This window comes from Oncorhynchus mykiss, chromosome 1, assembly GCF_013265735.2.
Source record: "Oncorhynchus mykiss isolate Arlee chromosome 1, USDA_OmykA_1.1, whole genome shotgun sequence".
Lineage (NCBI taxonomy): Eukaryota > Metazoa > Chordata > Actinopteri > Salmoniformes > Salmonidae > Oncorhynchus > Oncorhynchus mykiss.
In genome coordinates, this window is record NC_048565.1 from 72,884,866 (window position 1) to 72,909,149 (window position 24,284).

At 42.7% G+C, this 24,284-nt stretch overlaps 1 protein-coding gene across 4 annotated transcripts in view; it reads left to right on the forward strand.

Moving 5' to 3' along the window:
* The window catches only part of LOC110528891 (protocadherin-15), a 267,645-nt gene that overhangs the window by 68,674 nt on the left and 174,687 nt on the right, over positions 1-24,284 (forward strand). For all 4 annotated transcript variants that reach the window (XM_036984917.1, XM_036984912.1, XM_021611090.2 and 1 more), the window contains one exon: positions 23,664-23,824. In XM_036984917.1, coding sequence (XP_036840812.1) covers positions 23,664-23,824 — 161 coding nt within the window. The remainder of the gene's footprint in view (positions 1-23,663; positions 23,825-24,284) is intronic.

Genomic DNA, 24,284 nt, shown 5'->3' on the forward strand with positions numbered 1-24,284 from the left:
GCATCGTTGAAGAGGTTTGTTTTGAGGAGGTTTTAGAATGTGATGATTGCATGTGGTATGTGTAGGGGGAGTACATTCCAGAGCCTGGGTGCTGAGCAGCTGATGGCCCTAGCCCCTATGGTGGAGAGGTGGAATGGGGTTGTGACAAATAGGGCTATCTTCTGTATACCACCACTACCTTGTCACAACACAACTGATTTGCTCAAACACATTAAGAAGGAAATAAATTCCACAAATTAACTTTGAGAAAGAAACACCTGTTAATTGAAATGCATTCCAGGTGACTACCTCATGAAGCTGGTTGAGAGAATACCAAGACTGTGCAAAGCTGTCATCAAGGCAAAGAGTGGCTACTTTGAAGAACCTCAAATATAAAATATATTTTGATTTGTTTAAAACTGGTAAGAAGCTCGTTGACATCCATGGTGCAGCTGTGGCAAGGCTGAAGTGGAGATTAGGCCAGCTTCGGCAGCCTCGGTCTCTCTAGTTGAGGCTTAGGTCTGAAAAATAATCACACAATCCTCCCAGTTAGTCACAACTGAATGGAGGAGAGAGAGAGAGAGCACTTGTATTTTTATCTGCATTCTCCTTAAGATTGTATGTCTGCAGCAATGTTTAATAGGCTTGCATTGTTGAGAGCACGTCTTAAGTCTTGTTGTCACACACTGTCTGGACTGAGAGTGTGACAGAGCTTTACGTACAACACAAAGCTAATCAGAAGGCTTTACCTCTCCGAACAGATTTAACCTGCGGGATGCTCACTGGTTCCGTGAATAGAGACCCTAAAAGTCCTCATCAATAACACTTTCATGGATGTGAACATATTTACTGTAACAATGAAAGTCAAAGTCTCTCATTAGATGTTGGGGTGAAAGGGGATGTGATGCAGAGGGCGATACCCTATAGAAAACTTAACGAGCGATATAGCTGGTGTTGGTTGGCCACGATGAAGTTGTTTAGCTTTTAACTCACCCTTGGATCTTGTGCCCTCTGCCTTGAATGAGAACACGAACAAGACTAGAATAGAGTGTGTCAGTGTCATCTAAGGGACATGGGAGGGTTAGTGGCCCTGGAGCACTCATATCTATAGCTTTGAAATACTTTGAAAGGCTGGTCATGGCTCACATCAACACCTCCATCCCAGACACCCTGGATCCACTCCAATTCATATACTGCCCCAACAGAACAAGAGATGACGCAATCTCTATTGCATTCCACACTGCCCTCACCCACCTGGACAAATTGAATACCTATGTAAGAATGGTGTTCATTGACTACAGCTCAGCATTAACCACCATAGTCCCCTCCTAGCTCATTACCAAGCTCAGGACCCTGGGACTGAACACCTCTCTCTCTCTCTCTGGATCCTGGACTTCCTGACAGGCCGCCCCAAGTGGTAAGGGTAGACAAAAACACATCTGCCACAATCACCATCAAAACAGGGCTCCTCAGTGGTGTGTGCTTAGTGCCATCCTATACTCCCTTTTCACCCACGACTGAGTGGTCACGTACGACTCCAACACCATCATCAAGTTTTCTGAAGACACGATGGTGGTAGGACTGATCACAGACGGCAATGAGACAGCCTACAGAGAGGAGGTTAAAGACCTGGGAGTGTGGTGCCAGGACAACAAACTTTCAACATCAGCAAGACAATGGAGCTGATTGTGGACATCAGGAAACGGAGGGCCGGGCATGCCCCCATTCACATTGACAGGGTTGTAGTGGAGCCGGTCAAGTGATTCAAGTTCCTCTGTGTCCACATCACTACGGAATTAACATGGTTCACACACACCCACACAGTTATGAAGAGGGCAAGACAACGTCTCTTCCCCCTCAGGAGGTTGAAAAGATTTGGCATGGGCCCTCAGATCCACAAAAATGTTTACAACTGCACCGTTGAGAGCATCTTGACTTGCTGCATCACCGCTTGGTACGGCAACTGCAAGGTACCCGACCGCAAGGCACTAAGGAGGGTGACGAGTAGGGCTCAGTGCATCACTGCGGCCTAGCTCCCTGCAATCCAGGACCTCTATACCAGGCGGTGTCAGAGGAAGGCCCAAAAGATTGTCCAAGATTCCAGCCACCCAAGCCGTAAGACTGTTCTCTCTGCTACCGCATGGCAAGCAGTACCAGTGCACCAACTCTGTAACCAACAGGACCCTTAAGGAACTACCCATCCCGGATCTGGGAGAATTGTCATCAACGACACTAATTAGCATAGCGCAACGGTCAAAAAATATTACTAGAAATATTCATATTCATGAAATCACAAGTGAAATATAGCGAAACACAGCTTAGCCTTTTGTTAATCACCCTGTCATCTCAGATTTTGAAATTATGCTTTACAGCCAAAGCAAGACAAGCGTTTGTGTAAGTTTATCGATAGCCTAGCATAGCATTATGTCCAGCTAGCAGCAGGAAGCTTGGTCACGAAAATCAGAAAAGCAATCAAATTAATTGTTTACCTTTGATGATCTTCGGATGTTTTCACTCACGAGACTCCCAGTTAGACAGCAAATGTTCATTTTGTTCCATAAAGATTATTTTTATACCCAAAATCCTCCGTTTGTTGGTCACGTTATGTTGAGAAATCCACCGGAAATAGCGGTCACGACAACGCCAAAATAAATTCCAAATTATATCCATAATATCGACAGAAACATGGCAAACGGTTTTTATAATCAATATTCAAGGTGTTTTTCAAATATCTATTCAATAATATATCAACCGGGACAATTGGCTTTTCAATAGGAGCGAGAGGAAAAATAGCTACCTCTGTCTTTTACGCAAGAATCTCTCTGAGAGCCCTCACCTGTCCACTTACGCAATGTAGTCATTTACGCTCATTCTTCAACATAAAGGCGTGAAACTACGTCTAAATGCTGTAGACGCCTTGGGGAATATGTAGAAAAAGGAATCTGGTTGATATCCCTTTCAATGGCCAATAGGGATGCATAGGAACACACCGGTTTCAAAATAAGAGGCACTTCCTGATTGGATTTCCCTCAGGGTTTCGCCTGCAATATCAGTTCTGTTATACTCACAGACAATAGTTTGACAGTTTTGGAAACTTTAGAGTGTTTTCTATCCTAAGCTGTCAATTATATGCATATTCTAGCATCTGGTCCTGAGAAATAGGCTGTTTACTTTGGGAACGTTATTTTTCCAAAAATAGTGCCCCCTAGTTTCAAAAGGTTAACAGCTTCTACCCCCAAGCCATAAGACTCCTAAACAAGACTACTAAATAGCGAATCCAGGTACATTATCCATTTCAAATGACAAATTTATAAAACATGTACCCATAGGCTGCCAGTCAAAAGAAGAAGACAAAACTAAGAAATAAAGTACATACTAAGTTATGCTATAAATGAAATATGAACAGGAAAATAAAATAGAAAATAAGTGTACCTCCACCCCCAACCTCCCATCCCATTCCCCCAACTCCACCCATGTTTTTGATGTAACTTATGAACCGCTTAATGCAAATCTCTACTCTGTGTGAACTGTATGAGTGTGTTTGTGTTCAGCTTTGCTCACTCTCCCCATTCACGCTTGGTTGATGGGTGCTGAAGGGTCCAGGGTGTGAAACTGTAGAGGTCAAGCGGTGGGAGCCAAACCTCAGCCACTGACACATCCTTTTGAACACAGAGTTTGATCCACCATGTCAGGTATAGAGTAAAACCGTACTTCTTACACAGCCTCTTATAGAATACTCCTGGTCTTGAAAAGTCAGAGTATTGGATTGGTTCTTACAGCATGGTGTTTTTCACTTGATTGAGGACATTAATTACTTTTCAGTTAAGTTTTTTTGGTGCTTTATGCATGGAAAATATCATGTTTATTGTATTCTTTCAAAGATCAAACACAATTAAACCTGCAATCGGTTCGACATCAGTACAAAACAAATGAAATGCTTATTGATCTGTTTTTCGCTAATCTTTGGATTTTCTCCCCGCTAATTTCAAAGCTTTTGGTAAACCTCAGCACGTACTAAAATTATCCTGGGATTGATTTTATTGGTCTAAGGTCTAAGATATCGTGAGTCTAGAAACTCTGCTATGAGTCATCAAGGCTTACACCTTATGAAAGGCATTATCTTTAATATATATTCAATATCTACAGAACTCACACAAAGCGCCTGGTCTCTCAATTAGAGAAAACGGTTTTATTAACTAAATACTAATTAAATAATTACATAGCTATTGTTTGAAACATATCCGCATATGAGTGGCAGGTAGCCTAGCGGTTAAGGGCGTTGGGCCAGTAATTGAAAGATCACTGATTTGAATCCCTGAGCCGACTAGGTGTTGATGTACCCTTGAGCAAGGCACTTAACCCTAATTGCTCCAGTGTCGTTGCCAATAATGGCTGATCCCTGGCTGTGACCCAACTCTCTGAGAGCATCTCACGGGGAGTGGGAAATGCAAAAAAAAAATCCTAATAGGACAAATGTTATCACCATTATTATTAGATCCATAAAAGGTATAGTAAAGTGTAATTCTACCGACGTACCTTCCCATAGCTTCTGAAATATAAATATTTTTGATTTGCAATATCAGCCCTGTCTGGTACAGTAGCATGGTTCTGCAGAGTGTCTTTTGATATTTAGAATAAATGTCACCTGGTTTTCAACCTTCCCATGTTACCCCGCTCCTCCACAAAGTCTGCTGGCTTCCAGTCGAAGCTTACATCCACTACAAGACCATGGTGATTGCCTACGGAGCAGCAAGAGGAACTGCCCCTCCCTACTTTCAGGCTATGCTCAAACCCTATACCCCTACCCTAGAACTCCGTACTGCCACCTCTGTTCTCTTGGCTCTCCCACCCCTACGGGATGGCAGCTCCCGCTCAGCCCAGCACAAGCTCTTCTCTGGCCTGGCACACCAATGAACCAACACTTGCACTTGACTCCTCCCCTTCTAGCACTGATTTAGCTGATAACTACTTTATTGAGTTTCTATTCCTGTCATATGTGGTTGTCCCACCTAGCTATGGTAAGATGTTAAGATGTAAGTCGCTCTGGATAATAGCATCTGCTAAAATGTCAAATGAAAAAAAGTGAATCCTCTGCCCTCCCTCAGTGGGCTGGTCACACTGTGAAGTCTGAAATAGATTAAATGCTCAGTGGAGAAAACCCCATAGGTAGGAAAGCTTCTGCAAGATTTTTTTTTTGCAAGGCTTCTCACCACCTGCAGAAGTTTACTTGTGTGAGTGAGTCAACATGACCTCTTTCCTGTGTTAGTTTTGTAAGTGTTAGACTGATAGAGTAAGTGACTAGAAGTGCATGAATCTTCCATTGACAGAAATAGTGAAAGCCATTGCTTTTGCCATTGCTTTACTTTCTCTACAAAGCTTAAGTGTAATTAACATTATAAAGCAACAAAGCTCCATCCCCCTCTGTAATATTATCTGCAGTATAATTTATGACCAAGATATTCCAAAAAGATGTCCCTCTCAAGTTACTGAAGCGAAAGTATGAAAATGCATTGTTTTCAGATTAATGAACCTGCACGGGTCCCTGTCTTCCACTTTAAATTAAATTCTTAAAGATCTATTATTCAAATAGGGTTGTGTCCAAGTCAGCAGGAGATAATGGTGTGTCCTCTTGATTGCAACACAGCTGCATGAAACATGCCGTGCTCCAAACATGGAGCATACACTTTAATGGGGAAAATGTAGATCGTTAATAATCCTCTGACTTCCCTGGAACCTCCTTCCTGTATGTTACTGCATTAGGCCATTTGATTAAAGCGTGAAATACAATGTTTTATACTGTCATGTCTGTGACTATCATTAAATGTGAAGACTGTTATTTTATATCAAATCAGTTCTCTAGGTTTAATTATTACGTGATTAAAATAATCATGTAAACAATAATTAAAATTCTTGGTTATCTGCATGATCCCTGTCCATAATGAATCAGCAATATATAAATTGGCTTAATTATTTATTTACTAACTAACTAGATAATCACACAGAATTACATAACAAACAATACATATTGGTTACTAACAATGATAGAAAAGTCCCTAGAGGGCTAAGCCGATATGACCACTTGGTAGACAAAGGAAAGGGGTGGGGACTGAGAAAGAGCGGGAAAAACAAAATAGATTCACTACACACTGTCTATAATTATATTCATTGAAATGCTAATCCTTTGCACATGAAATGCTGCTCATTCGAGAATAATTGCAATTTATATATTTACGCCCGTATGTCGTTGTTGTCTTCTCTGTTGGAATCCTTGATCGTTCTGTAAAGTTCATCAGAGTCTCTGGTTAACTTTCCAAGAAGTCACAATGTCTTTCATGGTTGTAGGTGGTTAGAATGGATACTTAAGAGTACCATTCAGAAATGTTCTCATAGAATAGTTGCTTCGGAGGTTGTCAGTATTCTCGTTCTAGACATACTTCATTTCTAGCTGCAGACTAGTAATTATACGTCTAAGATTTGCTCTTATTCTGCAGTGATCGATAGTTTCAGAGTTTAACCATTTGCAGCCGTGTAGCCAAACACTACAGTTGTATGGTCTAATGGTCTATAGAATTGTAGCTATTCCAACGTGGGAAATCTGACAGCTGGGAAATATACACTTTAAGAGTTACAGTTATGTGTGTTTCCTGTTCTTCATGAGATCACCAAATGAAACACACTTGACATGACTGTCCCTGTTTAGGTCTATGATCCTCCCCCCAGGGCACGTCATGACAATACTGTGTAATTAAAATATCCATAACATACAGTGGGGGGGAAGAATTATTTGATACACTGCCGATTTTGCAGGTTTTCCCACTTACAAAGCATGTAGAGGTCTGTAATTTTTATCATAGGCACACTTCAACTGTGAGAGAAAAATCCAGAAAATCACATTGTATGATTTTTAAGTAATTAATTTTCAATTTATTGCATGACATAAGTATTTGATACATCAGAAAAGCAGAACTTAATATTTGTTTGCAATTACAGAGATGATACGTTTCCTGTAGTTCTTGACCAGGTTTGCACACACTGCAGCAGGGATTTTGGCCCACTCCTCCATACAGACCTTCTCCAGGTCCTTCAGGTTTTGGGGCTGTCGCTGGGCAATACTGACTTTCAGCTCCCTCCAAAGATGTTCTATTGGGTTCAGTTCTGGAGTCTGGCTAGGCCACTCCAGGACCTTGAGATGCTTCTTACGGAGCCACTCCTTAGTTGCCCTGGCTGTGTGTTTCGGGTCGTTGTCATGCTGGAAGACCCAGCCACGACCCATCTTTCATGCAATAAAATGCAAATGTATTACTTAAAAAGCATACAATGTGATTTTCTGGATTTTTGTTTTACATTCCGTCTCTCACAGTTGAAGTGTACCTATGATAAAAATTACAGACTTCTACATGCTTTGTACAGTGGGGCAAAAAAGTATTTAGTCAGCCACCTATTGTGCAAGTTCTCCCACTTAAAAATATGAAAGAGGCCTGTAATTGTCATCATAGGTACACTTCAACTATGACAGACAAAATGAGAAAAAAAAATCCAGAAAATCACATTGTAGGATTTTTAATGAATTTATTTGCAAATTATGGTGGAAAATAAGTATTTGGTCAATAACAAAAGTATATCTCAATATTTTGTTATATACCCTTTGTTGGCAATGACAGAGGTCAAACGTTTTCTGTAAGTCTTCACAAGGTTTTCACACACTGTTGCTGGTATTTTGGCCCATTCCTCCATGCAGATCTCCTCTACATAACACATATGGAATCATGTAATAACCAAAAAAGTGTTAACAAATGAAAATCTATTTTATATTTGAGATTCTTCAAAGTAGCCACCCTTTGCCTTGATGACAGCTTTGCACACTCTTGGCATTCTCTCATCCAGCTTCACATGGAATGTTTTTCCAACAGTCTTGAAGGAGTTCCTACATATGCTGAGCACCTGTTGGCTGCTTTTCCTTCACTCTGCAGTCCAAGTCATCCCAAACCATCTAATTTGGGTTGAGGTCGGGTGATTTAATTTTAAACAACCATTTTTTCGCCTTTATTTAACCAGGTATGCCAGTTGAGAACAAGTTCTCATTTACAACTGTGACCTGGCCAAGACAGAGCAAAGCAGTGCGACACAAACAACACAGTTACACATGGGATAAACAAACGTACAGTCAATAACACAATAGAAAAGTCAATATATAGTGTGTGCAAATGTAGTAAGATTAGGGAGGGAGGTAAGGCAATAAATAGGCCATAGTGCCAAAATGATTGCAATTTAGCAATTAAACACTGGAGTGATAGATGTGCAGAAGATTAATATGCAAGTAGAGATACTGGGGTGCAAAGGAGAAAAAAAACAATATGGGGATGAGGTAGTTGGGTGGGCTATTTACAGATGTGCTATGTTCATGTGCAATGATCGGTAAGCTGCTCTGACAGCTGATGCTTAAAGTTAGTGAGGGAGATATGTCTCCAGCTTCAGTGATTTTTGCAATTCGTTCCAGTCATTGGCAGCAGAGAACTGGAAGGAAAGGCGGCCAAAAGATTGGCTTTGGGGGTGACCAGTGAAATATACCTAATAGAGTGCGTGCTACTTGTGGGTGCTGCTATGGTGACCAGTGAGCTGAGATAAGGCAGGGCTTTACCTAGCAAAGACTTGTAGATGACCTAGAGCCAGTGGGTTTGGCGAAGAATATGAAGCAAGGGCCAGCCAACGAGAGCATACAGGTCGCTGTGGTGGGTAGTATATGGGGCTTTCGTAACAAAACGGATGGCACTGTGGTAGACTACATCCAATTTGCTGAGTAAAGTGTTGGAGGTTATTTTGTAAATGACATTGCCAAAGTCAAGGATTGGTAGGATAGTCAGTTTTACGAAGGTATGTTTGGGAGCATGAGTGAAGGATGCTTTGTTCGCAAAATAGGAATATATTTTTTGAATGGGGCATGCTTATTTAGGATGGTGATGAAAGCACTTAAAGAATAACCAGGCATCCTTTACTGATGAAATGTGGTCAATATCCTTCCAGGATACCCGGGCCACGTCGATTAGAAATGCCTGCACACTGAAGTGTTTTATGGGAGCATTTGACAGTGATGAGGGGTGGTCGTTTGACTGCGTACCCATTACGGATGCAGCTAATGAGACATTGATCACTAAGATCCTGGTTGAAGACAGCAGAGGTATATTTAGAGGGCCGGTTGGTCAGGATGATATCTATGAGGGTGCCCATGTTAACGGATTTAGGGTTCCACCTGGTATGTTCATTGATAATTTGTGTGAGATTGAGGGCATCAAGCTTAGACTGTAGGACAGCCGGGGTGTTAAGCATATCCCAGTTTAGGTCATCTAACAGTACAAACTCTGAAGATAAATGGGCGGCAATTAATTCACATATGGTGTCCAGGGCACAGCTGGGGGCTGAGGGGGGTCTGTAACAAGTGGCAACAGTGGGAGACTTATTTCTGGGAAGGTGGCTTTTTAAAAGTAGAAGCTCAAACCTTTTGGGCACAGACCTGGGTAGCATGACAGAACTCTGTAGGCTATCTCTGCAGTAGATTGCAACTCCACCCCCCTTGGCAGTTCTATCTTGGCAGAAAATGTTGTAGTTTGGGATGGAAATTTCAGCATTTTTGGTGGCCTTCCTAAGCCACGATTTAGACACGGTTAGGACATCAGGGTTGGCGTAGTGTGCTAAAGCAGTGAATAAACAAAATTAGGAAGGAGGCTTCTGATGTTAACATGCATGAATCCAAGGCTTTTACGAATTACAGAAGCGCCTGGCGCCTGGGGAACAGAAGTGGAACTGGGGGCTACAGGGCCTGAGTTAACCTCTACATCATCAGAGGAACAGAGGTGGAATAGGAAAAGGGTACGGCTAAAGGCTATAAGAACTGGTCGTCTAGTGGGTTGGGGACAGAGAATAAAAGGAGAAGATTTCTGGGCATGATAGAATAGATTCAAGGCGTAATGTACAGACAAGGGTATGGTAGGATGTGAGCACAGTGGAGGTAAACCTAGGCGTTGAGTGACGATTTAGAGAGGTTTCGTCTCTGGAGGGACTAGTTAAGCCAGGTGAGGTTTCCGCATATGTGTGGGATGGGACGTCTGTCCGGCATTTTGAGCGCGACTGACGGCTCTAGAGTGAAATAAAACAATAAAAACTAGAAAAACAGCAGTAGACAAGGCATATTGACATTAGAGAGAGGCATAAAGCAATCACAGGTGTTGATCAGGAGAGCTAAGACGACAACAGGTAAATGGTGGAGAATGGGCAGAGCGCGTCAGTTAGGTACATACAGGAGGCTGGGGCCGACAGGTAAACAAAATGAGGTACCATGTTATTGAAACAGTCTAGGGGGCATCAGCTGTGTAGCCAAGTGATCATAGGGTCATAAGAGCAGCAATAGATTAGTCAGGGTGCTGTTCGGCAGTCACTACTATGCTAGGCGAGCAGGGGACACAGCGTTCAGAAAAGCTAAGCTAGCAGGCCGGGGCTAGAAGATTGTTCTTCGGCGACATCTAACAGAATAGCCTGTTGAGACCACATCGGGCGATCACGTCGGCAGTCCAGTCACGTTGGATCGGCGGGGCTCTGTGTCGACAATAAAGGGTCCAGGCCAATTGGCAAAGGATGTATTGTAGCCCTAGAATTAGCTGGTGTCGTGTCTTTACTATCATTAACTGAAGACTGCTAGTTTTTATCAAAGATTCTCTGTAATTAGTTGCTATGCGATCAACTGATTAATCACGTAACTAATTAACTATGAAATCGGGGCACCAAGGAAAAATATTCAGATTACAAAGTTAGCATTTCCTAAAATAACTTTTCAGTTATTTTATCTGACAAATTAGTCTTCGAATTAATGAATTATTTACTTTACCTCACGTTAGTCTCATTCCAAACGTCGTAAATTGTTGTTTATCTGCACGATCCCAGTCTTCACTATGAGTCATCCATATATCAATGATCTTAAATTATTTATTTATTACTAACTAAGTAATTCACAGAAACAAACAAACAAAGGTAAATATAATGATAGGAAAATGTGCCCTAGTGGGCTGAACCGGCATGGCGGCTTGTTAGATAAAGGAGAAGTGGGGGTCGACTAAGAAGTGACTACAGAGTGATAATTATAACAATTAAAATGCTAATCCTTTTCACATGAACGTTCACTCATTCGGGAACAATTGCAATCAATATATATACAGTGCCTTGCGAAAGTATTCGGCCCCCTTGAACTTTGCGACCTTTTGCCACATTTCAGGCTTCAAACATAAAAATATAAAACTGTATTTTTTTTGTGAAGAATCAACAACAAGTGGGACGCAATCATGAAGTGGAACGACATTTATTGGATATTTCAAACTTTTTTAACAAATCAAAAACTGAAAAATTGGGCGTGCAAAATTATTCAGCCCCCTTAAGTTAATACTTTGTAGCGCCACCTTTTGCTGCGATTACAGCTGTAAGTCGCTTGGGGTATGTCTCTATCAGTTTTGCACATCGAGAGACTGACATTTTTTCCCATTCCTCCTTGCAAAACAGCTCGAGCTCAGTGAGGTTGGATGGAGAGCATTTGTGAACAGCAGTTTTCAGTTTTTTCCACAGATTCTCGATTGGATTCAGGTCTGGACTTTGACTTGGCCATTCTAACACCTGGATATGTTTATTTTTGAACCATTCCATTGTAGATTTTGCTTTATGTTTTGGATCATTGTCTTGTTGGAAGACAAATCTCCGTCCCAGTCTCAGGTCTTTTGCAGACTCCATCAGGTTTTCTTCCAGAATGGTCCTGTATTTGGCTCCATCCATCTTTCCATCAACTTTAACCATCTTCCCTGTCCCTGCTGAAGAAAAGCAGGCCCAAACCATGATGCTGCCACCACCATGTTTGACAGTGGGGATGGTGTGTTCAGCTGTGTTGCTTTTACGCCAAACATAACGTTTTGCATTGTTGCCAAAAAGTTCAATTTTGGTTTCATCTGACCAGAGCACCTTCTTCCACATGTTTGGTGTGTCTCCCAGGTGGCTTGTGGCAAACTTTAAATGACACTTTTTATGGATATCTTTAAGAAATGGCTTTCTTCTTGCCACTCTTCCATAAAGGCCAGATTTGTGCAATATACGACTGATTGTTGTCCTATGGACAGAGTCTCCCACCTCAGCTGTAGATCTCAGCAGTTCATCCAGAGTGATCATGGGCCTCTTGGCTGCATCTCTGATCAGTCTTCTCCTTGTATGAGCTGAAAGTTTAGAGGGACGGCCAGGTCGTGGTAGATTTGCAGTGGTCTGATACTCCTTCCATTTCAATATTATCGCTTGCACAGTGCTCCTTGGGATGTTTAAAGCTTGGGAAATCTTTTTGTATCCAAATCCGGGCTTTAAACTTCTTCACAACAGTATCTCGGACCTGCCTGGTGTGTTCCTTGTTCTTCATGATGCTCTCTGCGCTTTTAACGGACCTCTGAGACTATCACAGTGCAGGTGCATTTATACGGAGACTTGATTACACACAGGTGGATTGTATTTATCATCATTAGTCATTTAGGTCAACATTGGATCATTCAGAGATCCTCACTAAACTTCTGGAGAGAGTTTGCTGCACTGAAAGTAAAGGGGCTGAATAGTTTTGCACGCCCAATTTTTCAGTTTTTGATTTGTTAAAAAAGTTTGAAATATCCAATAAATGTCGTTCCACTTCATGATTGTGTCCCACTTGTTGTTGATTCTTCACAAAATATACAGTTTTATATCTTTATTTTTGAAGCCTGAAATGTGGCAAAAGGTCGCAAAGTTCAAAGGGGCCGAATACTTTCACAAGGCACTGTATATATATATATATTTACGCTCATTGTGTCATCTTGATCGCTGGTGAAAAGTTTTTGTCTTTCGTAGAATTGTCCGTCTCTCTCCCTCTCTCTCTCTGTCTTGGTTAGAGGGGATAGTTCAAATTGACATTCATTATAGAATGGATGTTTTGGCGGTTGTCGTTCTTCGCGTTCAATGATACCGAATTCCTAGCTGCAGACTAGTATTTAATATCAAAGACTTGTTCTCATTCTGTCGGTATCGATAGTCTAAGAGTTTAACCACGTGGTATGGTTAAAAGATTCAGCAATGGTCTGCCACCTTTTGTCCCCCTCATAATGGCGAAAAACATGGTCTAGTGATAATTTCTCAAAGTTTTGTTTTTTTCAGAATGGCAGAAAAGGGCTTTCCCAGGATGTCTGACCCAAACTGGGCTCAGGGGCGGTCCTCTGATTTAGTTCAAATCCAATTCCCTTTTTGAGTTTTCCTTCATTAAACAGTCCAAAATCACATTTGTAAAATTGTGTAAACAGTATCATACTCACTCAATCATCTTATACAGCAATTAGATGTAAACCTTATATCTGGGGCTATTATATAAACAGCGTTATGGTAATGTTGCCACACCGTCTCCCATGAACTTCCCAAGTTGTGACAACGGACCAGTTCGTAGCTGGATTCTTCACTGATCTTTTACACTTTCTCTGGAACATGAAATTTGTTCATACCTCAAGTTCTGTGAGGTGGAAGGATTTCCTTTGTCTCCATGAAAAACTACTCTCTATAACTGTGTGTCCATGGGGTCTTCTCAGGAATTTACGACCTCTGACCACAGCAGCCCAGTTGAAGTGGGGGAGGGGCAGGTATAAGGGGATGGGGTTGCTATACTCTGGACCTTGGCTAACGCCACTGCCACGAAGCTAGCACCAGTTAGCCGTGAGCCAGGCACATCTCTCTGCTAGCAAACTAAATTCTACAATACCTCTTTCGCCATCTGGCTTGGATTCTCTGTCGACACGGCCCCCGGCCACACCACCACGACTGGTCTGCCGACAAATATCAATCCGCTGTGCCTTCAACCGGCCTCCGTCTGAACAGACCGGCCTCCCCCGGGCTATTAACTTTAAACGCTGTGTCGCCCGCGTGCTAGCGTAGTGGCGGCTTCCCTGTTCCATCTACTGCTGCCCACTGGACACTATGATCACTTGGCTACATAGCTGATGCCTGCTGGACTGTCCATTAATCACGGTACTCCATTCTGTTTATCTATGTTCTATCTGTCGGCCCCAGCCGCGAACTCAGTCTCTGTGTGTAGTTAATCCGACCCTCTTTGCCTAGTCATTGCCATTTTACCTGCTGTTGTTGTGTTAGCTGACTAGCTGTTGTTGTCTCACCTGTTGTTTTAGCTAGCTCTCCCAATCAACACCTGCGATTACTTTATACCTTGCTGTATGTCTCTCTCAAATATCAATATGCCTTGTATACTGTTGTTCAGGTTAGTTAGTTGTTTTAGTTTACAATGGAGCCCCTAGTTCCACTCCTCACACCTCTGATACCTCCTTGGTCCCACCTCCCACACATGCGGTGACCTCACCCATTATAACCAGCATGTCCAGAGATACAACCTCTCTTATCATCACCCAGTGCCTGGGCTTACCTCCGCTGTACCCGCACCCCACCATACCCCTGTCTGCACATTATGCCCTGAATATATTCTACCACGCCCATAAATCTGCTCCTTTTATTCCTTGTCCCCAACGCTCTAGGCGACCAGTTTTGATAGCCTTTGGCCGCACCCTCATCCTACTCCTCCTCTGTTCCTCGGGTGATTTGGAGGTAAACCCAGGCCCTGCATGTCCCCAGGCACCCTCATTTGTTGACTTCTGTGATCGAAAAAGCCTGGGTTTCATGCATGTCAACATCAGAAGCCTCCTTCCTAAGTGTGTTTTACTCACTGCTTTAGCACACTCTGCCAACCCTGATGTCTGAATCCTGGTTTAGGAAGGCCACCAAAAATCCTGAGATTTCCATACCCAACTATAACACTTTCCGTCAAGATAGAACTGCCAAAGGGGGAGGAGTTGCAATCTACTGCAGAGATAGCCTGCAAAGTTCTGTCATACTTTCCAGGTCTATGCCCAAACAGTTTGAGCTTCTAATTTTAAAAATTAATCTCTCCCAAAATAAGTCTCTCACTGTTGCCGCCTGCTACCGACCCCCTCAGCTCCCAGCTGTGCCCTCTAGCTTCAGAGTTTGTTCTATTAGGTGACCTAAACTGGGATATGCTTAACACCCCGGCAGTCCTACAATCTAAGCTAGATGCCCTCAATCTCACACAAATCATCAAGGAACCCACCAGGTACAACCCTAAATCCGTAAACATGGGCACCCTAATTGACATTATCCTGACCAACTTGCCCTCCAAATACACCTCTGCTGTCTTCAATCAGGATCTCAGCGATCACTGCCTCATTGCCTGTATCCGCTACGGGTCCGCGGTCAAAAGACCACCTCTCATCACTGTCAAACGCTCCCTAAAACACTTCTATGAGTAGGCCTTTCTAATCGACCTGGCCCGGGTATCCTGGAAGGATATTGACCTCATCCCGTCAGTTGAGGATCCCTGGTCATTCTTTAAAAGTAACTTCCTCACCATCTTAAACAAGCATGCTCCGTTCAAAAATGCAGAACTAAGAACAGATATAGCCCTTGGTTCACTCCAGACCTGACTGCCCTCGATCAGCACAAAAACATCCTGTGGCGGACTGCAATAGCATTGAATAGTCCCCACGATATGCAACTGTTCAGGGAAGTCAGGAACCAATACACGCAGTCAGTCAGGAAATCCAAGGCCAGTTTTTTCAAGCAGAAATATGCATCCTGTAGCTCTAACTCCAAAATGTTCTGGGACACTGTAAAGTCCATGGAGAACAAGACCACCTCCTCCCAGCTGCCCACTGCACTGAGACTAGGTAACACGGTCACCACCGATAAATCCGTGATAATCGAAAACTTCAACAAGCATTTCTTAACGGCTGGCCATGCCTTCCTCCTGGCTACTCCAACCTCGGCCAAAAGCTCCTCAAGGTACTAAACGATATCATAACCGCCATCGATAAAAGACAGTACTGTGCAGCCGTCTTCATCGACCTGGCCAAGGCTTTCGACTCTGTCAATCACCATATTCTTATGGGAAGACTTAGTAGCCTCGGTTTTTCTAATGACTGCCTTGCCTGGTTCACCAACTACTTTGCAGACAGAGTTCAGTGTTTCAAATCAGAGGGCATGTTGTCCGGTCCTCTGGCAGTCTCTATGGGGGTGCCACAGGGTTCAATTCTCGGGCTGGCTCTTTTCTGTGTATATATCAATGATGTTGCTCTTGCTGCAGGCAATTCCCTGATCCACCTCTACGCAGACGACACCATTCTGTATACTTCTGGCCCTTCCTTGGACACTGTGCTATCTAACCTCCAAACGAGCTTCAATGCCATACAACACTCCTTCCTTGGCCTCCAACTGCTCTTAAACGCTAGTAAAACCAAATGCATGCTTTTCAACCGTTCGCTGCCTGCACCCGCACGCCCGACTAGCATCACCACCCTGGATGGTTCCGACCTAGAATATGTGGACATCTATAAGTACCTAGGTGTCTGGCTAGACTGCAAACTCTCCTTCCAGACTCATATCAAACATCTCCAATTCAAAATCAAATCTAGAGTCGGCTTACTATTTCACAACAAAGCCTCCTTCACTCACGCAGCAAAACTTACCCTAGTAAAACTGACTATCCTACCGATCCTCGACTTCGGCGATGTCATCTACAAAATAGCTTCCAATACTCTACTCAGCAAACTGGATGCAGTTTATCACAGTGCCATCCATTTTGTTACAAAAGCACCTCATACCACCCACCACTTTGACCTGTATGCTCTAGTCGGCTGGCCCTCTCTACATGTTCGTCGCCAGACCCACTGGCTCCAGGTCATCTACAAGTCTATGCTAGGTAAAGTTCCACCTTATCTCAGTTCACTGGTCACGATGGCAACACCCACCTGTAGCACGCGCTCCAGCAGGTGTATCTCACTGATCATCCCTAAAGCCAAAACCTCATTTGGCCGTCTTTCCTTCCAGTTCTCTGCTGCCTGCGACTGGAACGAATTGCAAAAATCGCTGAAGTTGGAGACTTTTATCTCCCTCACGAACTTTAAACATCTGCTATCTGAGCAGCTAACCAATCGCTGCAGCTGTACATAGTCCATCGGTATATAGCCCACCCAATTTACCTACCTCATCCCCATACTGTTTTTATTTTATTTACTTTTCTGCTCTTTTGCACACCAGTATCTCTACCTGCACATGTTCATCTGATCATTTATTACTCCAGTGTTAATCTGCTAAATTGTAATTATTCACTCCTATGGCCTATTTATTGCCTTCCTCCTCATGCCTTTTGCACACAATGTATATAGATTATTTTTTTTCTACTATGTTATTGACTTTATTATTTATTGTTTACTCCATGTGTAACTCTGTGTTGTCTGTTCACACTGCAATGCTTTATCTTGGCCAGGTCGCAGTTCTTGTTCTCAACTAGCCTACCTGGTTAAATAAAGGTGAAATATATATATATTTTTTAAATACTCAAAGTGGCCAACGTCATAACATACCCCCCCCCCCCCCCCCCTGGTGGTTTGGATCTTGTTTTTCCTGCAGGTTACAAATCAACATAAAATCCTGAACACGTGATGTCCAGTTTGTAGATCATCGTTGCAGTCCCCTCTGGTGGTTGAACTTGGTAGGCTTCTTTGAAAGAGGAGCAGTCCACCTCAAGGATGGCAGTTGATGTCCAGTTGGTGATCGCCGTTGCGGTCCCTTCTAGTGATGTACCTTGGTAGGTTCCCTGGAAGCTGCAAAGTACCCCAGGGAGGGCCAGGGGAAGACCTGGTTGGTGATCGCCATTGCGGTCCCCCCTCCCCCCTCTGGTGGTTTACCTTGGTAGGCTCCCTAACAGCCGGGCATGCCGCCACAAGGATGGGCCGTGGGAATACGGATTTGGGGTCGCCGTTCCGGACCCGTCATCTGGTCGTCGTCCAGACTGGATGATCTGGGCGTCGTCCAGACTGGATGATCTGGGCAGTAATTTAGGCAGATGTTAACAACGCACGCACACACACTCATGAAATATATATAATTACATTAATTCCCCAATGAGAGGCATTGTGGCACTAAGTGATGGTTGTATGGGTCTTTGTTTATGGCTCTATCACTTCCTAAGTGTCAAAGGAACTGAACCGAAAAGGAATGAAAGCATAAACAAAAGATATACAAAATATAGTTCTCACACAAAAAAAATCATCTAATTGGACTGTATTCTAAATACGTCCAATGTTCTGGCAAAATGACTATCATGGCATTGTCTCTAATGCCATATCTAGGGTTTTCCTACTTGGTGTGTTGCTTAGGCACTATCCTAAGTTGATAACTATGTGATAAGTTTACAGCTGTAAGGCACTAGTTTTGCAGTCTACAGGGATGACCTATGGACTTCTGGGAAGACAACTGGTGAGTGCTTTAGAGTAAAAGGCCTAGAAGTAAATGTTCAACTTTATTTACTAAGGCTGGTATTTTGCTTGGACCCTTAAGTGGTCCTAGCATAAATCCTAATTGTATGTTCCGTTGTGTATGTGCATTTATGCTTACACAAGCGTGCCTGTCAAGGGGAAAAAAAGCAAGTTTTCTTGCAGATTACCACTTGTTCAGAATGAGTCTGACATAGTCAGGTAATTTTCAGGTCAATGCCTGAAGGTCAGTCAGAATTGGTGTTGAGGGAGTCTGTAGTAGTTTTTACTACACGTCACTGTGTCTTCCACTATTGTAGTGGCGATAGGTATGAAGTCTATTTCATAGCTATGTTATCCACGGAGGAGCTATCCTCACGACGGAAGTACTCTTTAAGTATTGGACCAGTCGTACGTGGTGTGATCGTGTTTAATGATTCTAATAATTTTCCTCCTAAATGGAGGATTCTATTTATTAGTGACATGTGTGTTAACCATTGGAAGAGTGCACTGGAGATTCCCTTCCACGTGTTGCACTCTGAGTGACTCCTATGTCGCTATTGTCAAGGGTAATTTGATTGGTTAGGTCTCTAACCTTCTTACTGATTGTAGCTAGACTGACTGTCGCTGGTATTGGTACTGGTGCTCAAAGGGACCAGTTATTCTACCGATTTATTCTGAAATATTATACTACCGGAACACATGATTGGAGCATTTTACTAGTTGTATTGTAGTTGAACCTACACATGGCAAGGAATGATTATTGTTGCCATTTGTTTTGGAGGTGGACAAGTCCACTGGAATTCCTTTACGACCAGTGTGGTACACCTCAGTACTATCTTAGATGTGTTCTAAGATAATCCCTGTCTAGGGGCCTGTTTTCTTGTTGAGACGGCCGCAGTGCTTGCAGAAGTGTCCGAAGGGCCAGAGAACGTAATCTCAACTACTGTATTGCACGACTGGGAAGTTGCTTATTCACAGAGACAGCTGGCTCGAAATCATGAAAATAACGGTCAATCAGGTTGGCTGATTGAATGTGTCGAGATATCGTAATATCTCCTTGGATCGGATTCTGCCCCAAGAGGTTTTTAAACATCTTTTTCCCAAGGGGTGCTTTCGACAGATACCCCTCGTGAATGACTGCGTTGCAGCTAGCGTTAGGGGAAGACTGTGGTCAGTGGAGAAGGCACGGTGGCCTGTGACAATACCTGGTTGGTTTTCCAATCCATCAAACTGATCCATCAAGTCTGCTCCAAGTAGCACAGTTACAGTTTCGAAGGCTGGTAACATACACAGGGTGGACGAGTGATACATCCTTGAAGTGTAGTTTCAGCATGACTCTCAATATGAGAGGCGAGGTAGTCTGAGTGACCCCTCGAAGTGTACTGTCGCCTCGTTCCACTTTTAACCAACGTTTAGTTGGTTTCAAAGCCTTTTTGAGATCATCAAACAATGTTTGAGAGATGAGTGATATTGTTGCACCCGAATCGATTAGCGCATGACAAGTTAAGCAGTCCTCCAGAGCTGTTTCCAGGTACGGCCGTTTAGATTTGTGGTTAGTGGACATATTCCCCACAAAGTGGAGTGGTCGTTCCCAACGACGTGATGTGCCATTTCTGTTCAAGGTGGAAGCAGATGGACTTTTCTGATTTTGAGTGGGCTTCACTTTAACGAAGCGTTTGACCTTTTTCTTCGCAACCTTTGTATCAGAGTCTATAGACAAAGCCCGGGGTCTTGTTTCTTGATCAAGTGGGCCCTGGATAGGGTCTTGAATGAGAGCGGGAGAAATTAGAACTTTAACGTCCTTGCTATGGGTGTTAATTCCTGCGGACCTTGTGTCCGGTAAATTCCCTGTCTAGTCCTTGTGACTTATCTTTTACCCTTTTCTCAAATCGTTCTCGCTTCAGTTCTTCCCGTAGTGGAACTGCTGGAGAACATTGGTTGACGTTTTGATCGTCCTTCAACCCTTTGTTACCCTTGTGCTCTGACACTTTTTGTGGGTTGGGTGCAGGAACATAGCGAACAGGTCGATAGTTATGTTGATGGCGACGTACTTTACAGTTATTTCGACCGCGGAGGTTATTGGAATCATGGTTTCGTGGTAGAAACTGTTGTTGTGCGTCATCTCTCAACGCTCCAATACATGATAATGCACCCTCTAACTGGAGTTAGTGCTCCTGGTCAAACTTCAAAACCGAGTGGTCAGGGCTCTTAGCGTTGTGAACTTTTGATGCCTCAAAAGCTACGCTTGCAAGCTCCCTGAGTTGAAAGATAGGCAAGCCAACGTGGGCGGCAGGGCCCAAGTTGGTAATGAAGGTAGGATACATGTTCGACAGGAACATTTGTTTAAAAGGTAACAGGTCTTCCATGCCTGTTTCAGTGAGTAGGCCATTGTAAGCTGAACGAAGCCTATGATAGTAAGCTTGTGGGTGTTCGTTCCGAGCTTGTTTGACGGTGTTAGCCAGTGAGCTATCGTGTTTGCGAGTCTCGGAACCACTGAATTCTAATTTCAAAGCTGTGGCAAGTTTAGCGTAGTCATTTAGCACGTGTTGCTGTTGTAGACGAATGAACCTTGTCACGTGTCTATTCGACGTTCGCTTCAACAGGTAAACCCTGTCAGAAACTGAAGCATTCGGGTAGCCATCCAACGCGTCCTCTATGTCAGCTAGGAACGTCTCAGTATCGTTTGGCTGACCTGGAATGGGGTCAAAGGTGGGGAAATTCTTGATGAGTTTGTCAAAGTAGAGCGTGACCATTCTGGACTTCCTCCAGATGGTACCTAAGGGGGGTATTCTGCTGCATTGCAGAGTCCACTTGAGCGCTTAGACTACTGATTTTGGACACGTGAGTGTCACACTTGCTCCTTTCCGTCTCAAACTTATCTGTCATGGTTTGCAGATAGAGGTCTTGAGTATGGAGCAAGAGATTCAGTGATGATATTTCCTCTGCTTGCTTAGAAATCAATATTTCCATCTTCATCACCTGAGTTCTCTCATCATTCATTTGGTCAGCGACTTCAATGAGTTCTGCTGATTTGTCATCCAACTTTGTCATTGTGTTCATTAACTGATCGTCTTTGGTCTGCAGCGTTTTGAGTAGAACCGTGTTACTTTGAGTAACGTTCAACAAAACTGCATGCATGTTATCAAGTTGAGCGCTCCTGTTTGTAGATAACTCTTCAGATTTATCTAGTTTGGCGTGAACGTCATCGTATTTAGTTTTGGCTAAATCGAGTTGTTCCTGTAGCATATGATTTTCTTTCTGTAGAAGACAATTTTGTTAAAGAGCTTGTGCTTGTTCATCGTCATACTTTTTTGCAATTACATTTAATTGTTCAGTTTTCAAGCGCAGTTCCATAGCTAGCAGGTTCTCTCCCTCTGTCCCTTTATGTCTCCCATTACCTGCTTGTGCTTCAGCTGTGCACTGCGGTATTGGACAGATGCCAATCTTGGGTGGCAAGACATCAGGGCTAGACTGGAGAGAACCTTTACGAGGCCTGTGTCCGATGGTTGATTTTGGAAAGCGTTGTTGTCTGCTTTTCCACTAATGGCATAATTAGGGTTGATCTCAAGGTTCGAGATCAATCCATTTGCAGCCTCATAATGTGAAACCCCCTCTGATTGCTTGCACATTATTAGAATATTTTGAAAGAAAAAAATGTTTTCCTAATTTTCCAAAGTTTGGTTTTGGAATATATTGGGAGCTGCAAAGATGATTTTAATCAGATTTTACTGATTGATCAAATGTCATGAATAATCAAACCTGTATAGGCTATCTGGGAATTAAACTTTAAATTCACCTGGGAAGTTGGTTCATCTAGGTTACTATTGCAAAGTTTAAGGTGTCTCATTTAATTGGAAGAACCTAGAAAGGTATGTCCGACAATTTAAATAAATAAATTGAATGAGACGATAATACACAAGCAATTGAGATTGCTGGATTATTTTAACGTGATCCACGTTTGGATTTCCAACACTTATTTTAAGAGATGTACTTGCGATTCTTCACTACCAGTGATGCTGAATGCTGAAATCAAACGGAAGTACAAAGGGCGGGCTTCCGTCACGCAACGCTGAAGAATTTAAACGGAACACAGGAAGTTGAGATGTGTCTGTTACTTGAACTCTTACTTGAATTTTATTTAGGCTGCAATCTGAGGTTCAGTTAACTTTAATGAACTTATCCTCTGCAGCAGAGGTAACTCTGGGTCTTCCTTTCCTGTGGCGATCCTCATTAGAGACAGTTTCATCATAGGACTTGATAGTTTTTGCGACTGCACTTGAAGAAACTTTCGAAGTTCTTGATATTTTCAGTATTGACTGACCTTCATGTGTTAAAGTAATGATGGACTGTCATTTCTCTTTGCTTATTTGAGGTGTTCTTGCCATAATATGGACTTGGTCTTTTACCAAATAGGGCTATCTTCTGTGTATCACCCCTACCTTGTCACAACACAACTGATTGGCTCAAACACATTAGGAAAGAGTAGGAAAGAAATTCCACAAATTAACTTTTAACAAGGCACACCTGTTAATTGAAAAGCATTCCAGGTGACTACCTCATGAAGCTGGTTGAGAGAATGCCAGGAGTGTGCAAAGCCGTCATTAGTTTTGATGTCTTTACTATTATTATACAATGTAGAAAATGGTAAAAAATAAAGAAAAACCCTTGAATGAGAAGATATGTCCAAACCTTTGACTGGTTTTGTAAATGCAAGCAGAGATTACTGCATATGCCTTGCTACATTACTTCTGAGTATATGTATTTTGTATTGCAATTTTTTTTCAAAAGGTGGCCACATTAACAAGGTCAGAAGATTTTGTGGTGGAGTCATGGTACCCTAACAAGCATGCCAATCAAACAAGACACAATTGGTTGGTTTCCTCCAGCCAATTCCAAGCCCAGAATTCCAAGGCTGTTTTTCTAGAGGCATCTGAGCAGAGAGAGAGAATGTCTGGCCAGTGCTTGAGTACTGCAGTGTCGGATTCTAATCATTCTAATCCTGATTCAAAAACAAGGATGAAAATCATCTAAAACTTAAGTGGCTCTTGAGGAACATAATTTGGTCATGCCTGGGGTGAGCGATGATGTAGCTTTCTCCACAAAGGGATTCAGAAGTTTTGGAGAGTATGTGGACCCTGATAATTATGCTGCTGTGTAACTGTTAGTTGAGGCATAGTGCTTGCAACACCAGCGTTAATGGTTTGGTGTTTGCATGGGTGACATACTGGACAAATCTGGATAAATCTGTTAAATAAATGTAAGTTGCAATGGATAAAAGTGTTATGCTAAATTGCAAAATAACATACTTCTTCTGTGCAGGCACAGTTCTGGTGGAGAATATGCAGATCAACGGGAGAGCAGAGGACCCAGACAGGACCATCTCTCTGATCCTGCTTGACAACTATGCCTACTGGGTCATCCTGGATCCCCTCAGACAGAGACTGTTCCTCAACAGCACCGGACGTGTCCTGGACAGAGATGTGAGTATGGACCTGGGTTTGGATACTGTTGTTAGTAGAGGAAAAGGCTTTTACATTTAAAAAAAATTGCAAGCACAGGCACACTTGCCTACACACACACACATACACAGTTCCACTGATACTTAAATTGTATGCAAATACATTGTAAGCTCTCCAAAACGCATTGATATTCCAAAACCACACAATTATTTTATTATAATTATTTTTACAAATTCATGATATTACAGATAGATTGTGGCTTCCATCAATGTAATTGCCTGGATAGTTTCCAATCCCCCATATACATATATTTTTGAATATGGTTTCCTTATTATTTTCCCCTAACCCTACCACCCCTGCCCTAATTGGAGTGGACTAATAGACAACACCAGTTAGTCTTTTTGATTTGAGAAAATAAGACAGGCCTGCTGCATGCTGGAAATGTTCATCAATGTTTAACTGTTTTTCACAACGAGAACAG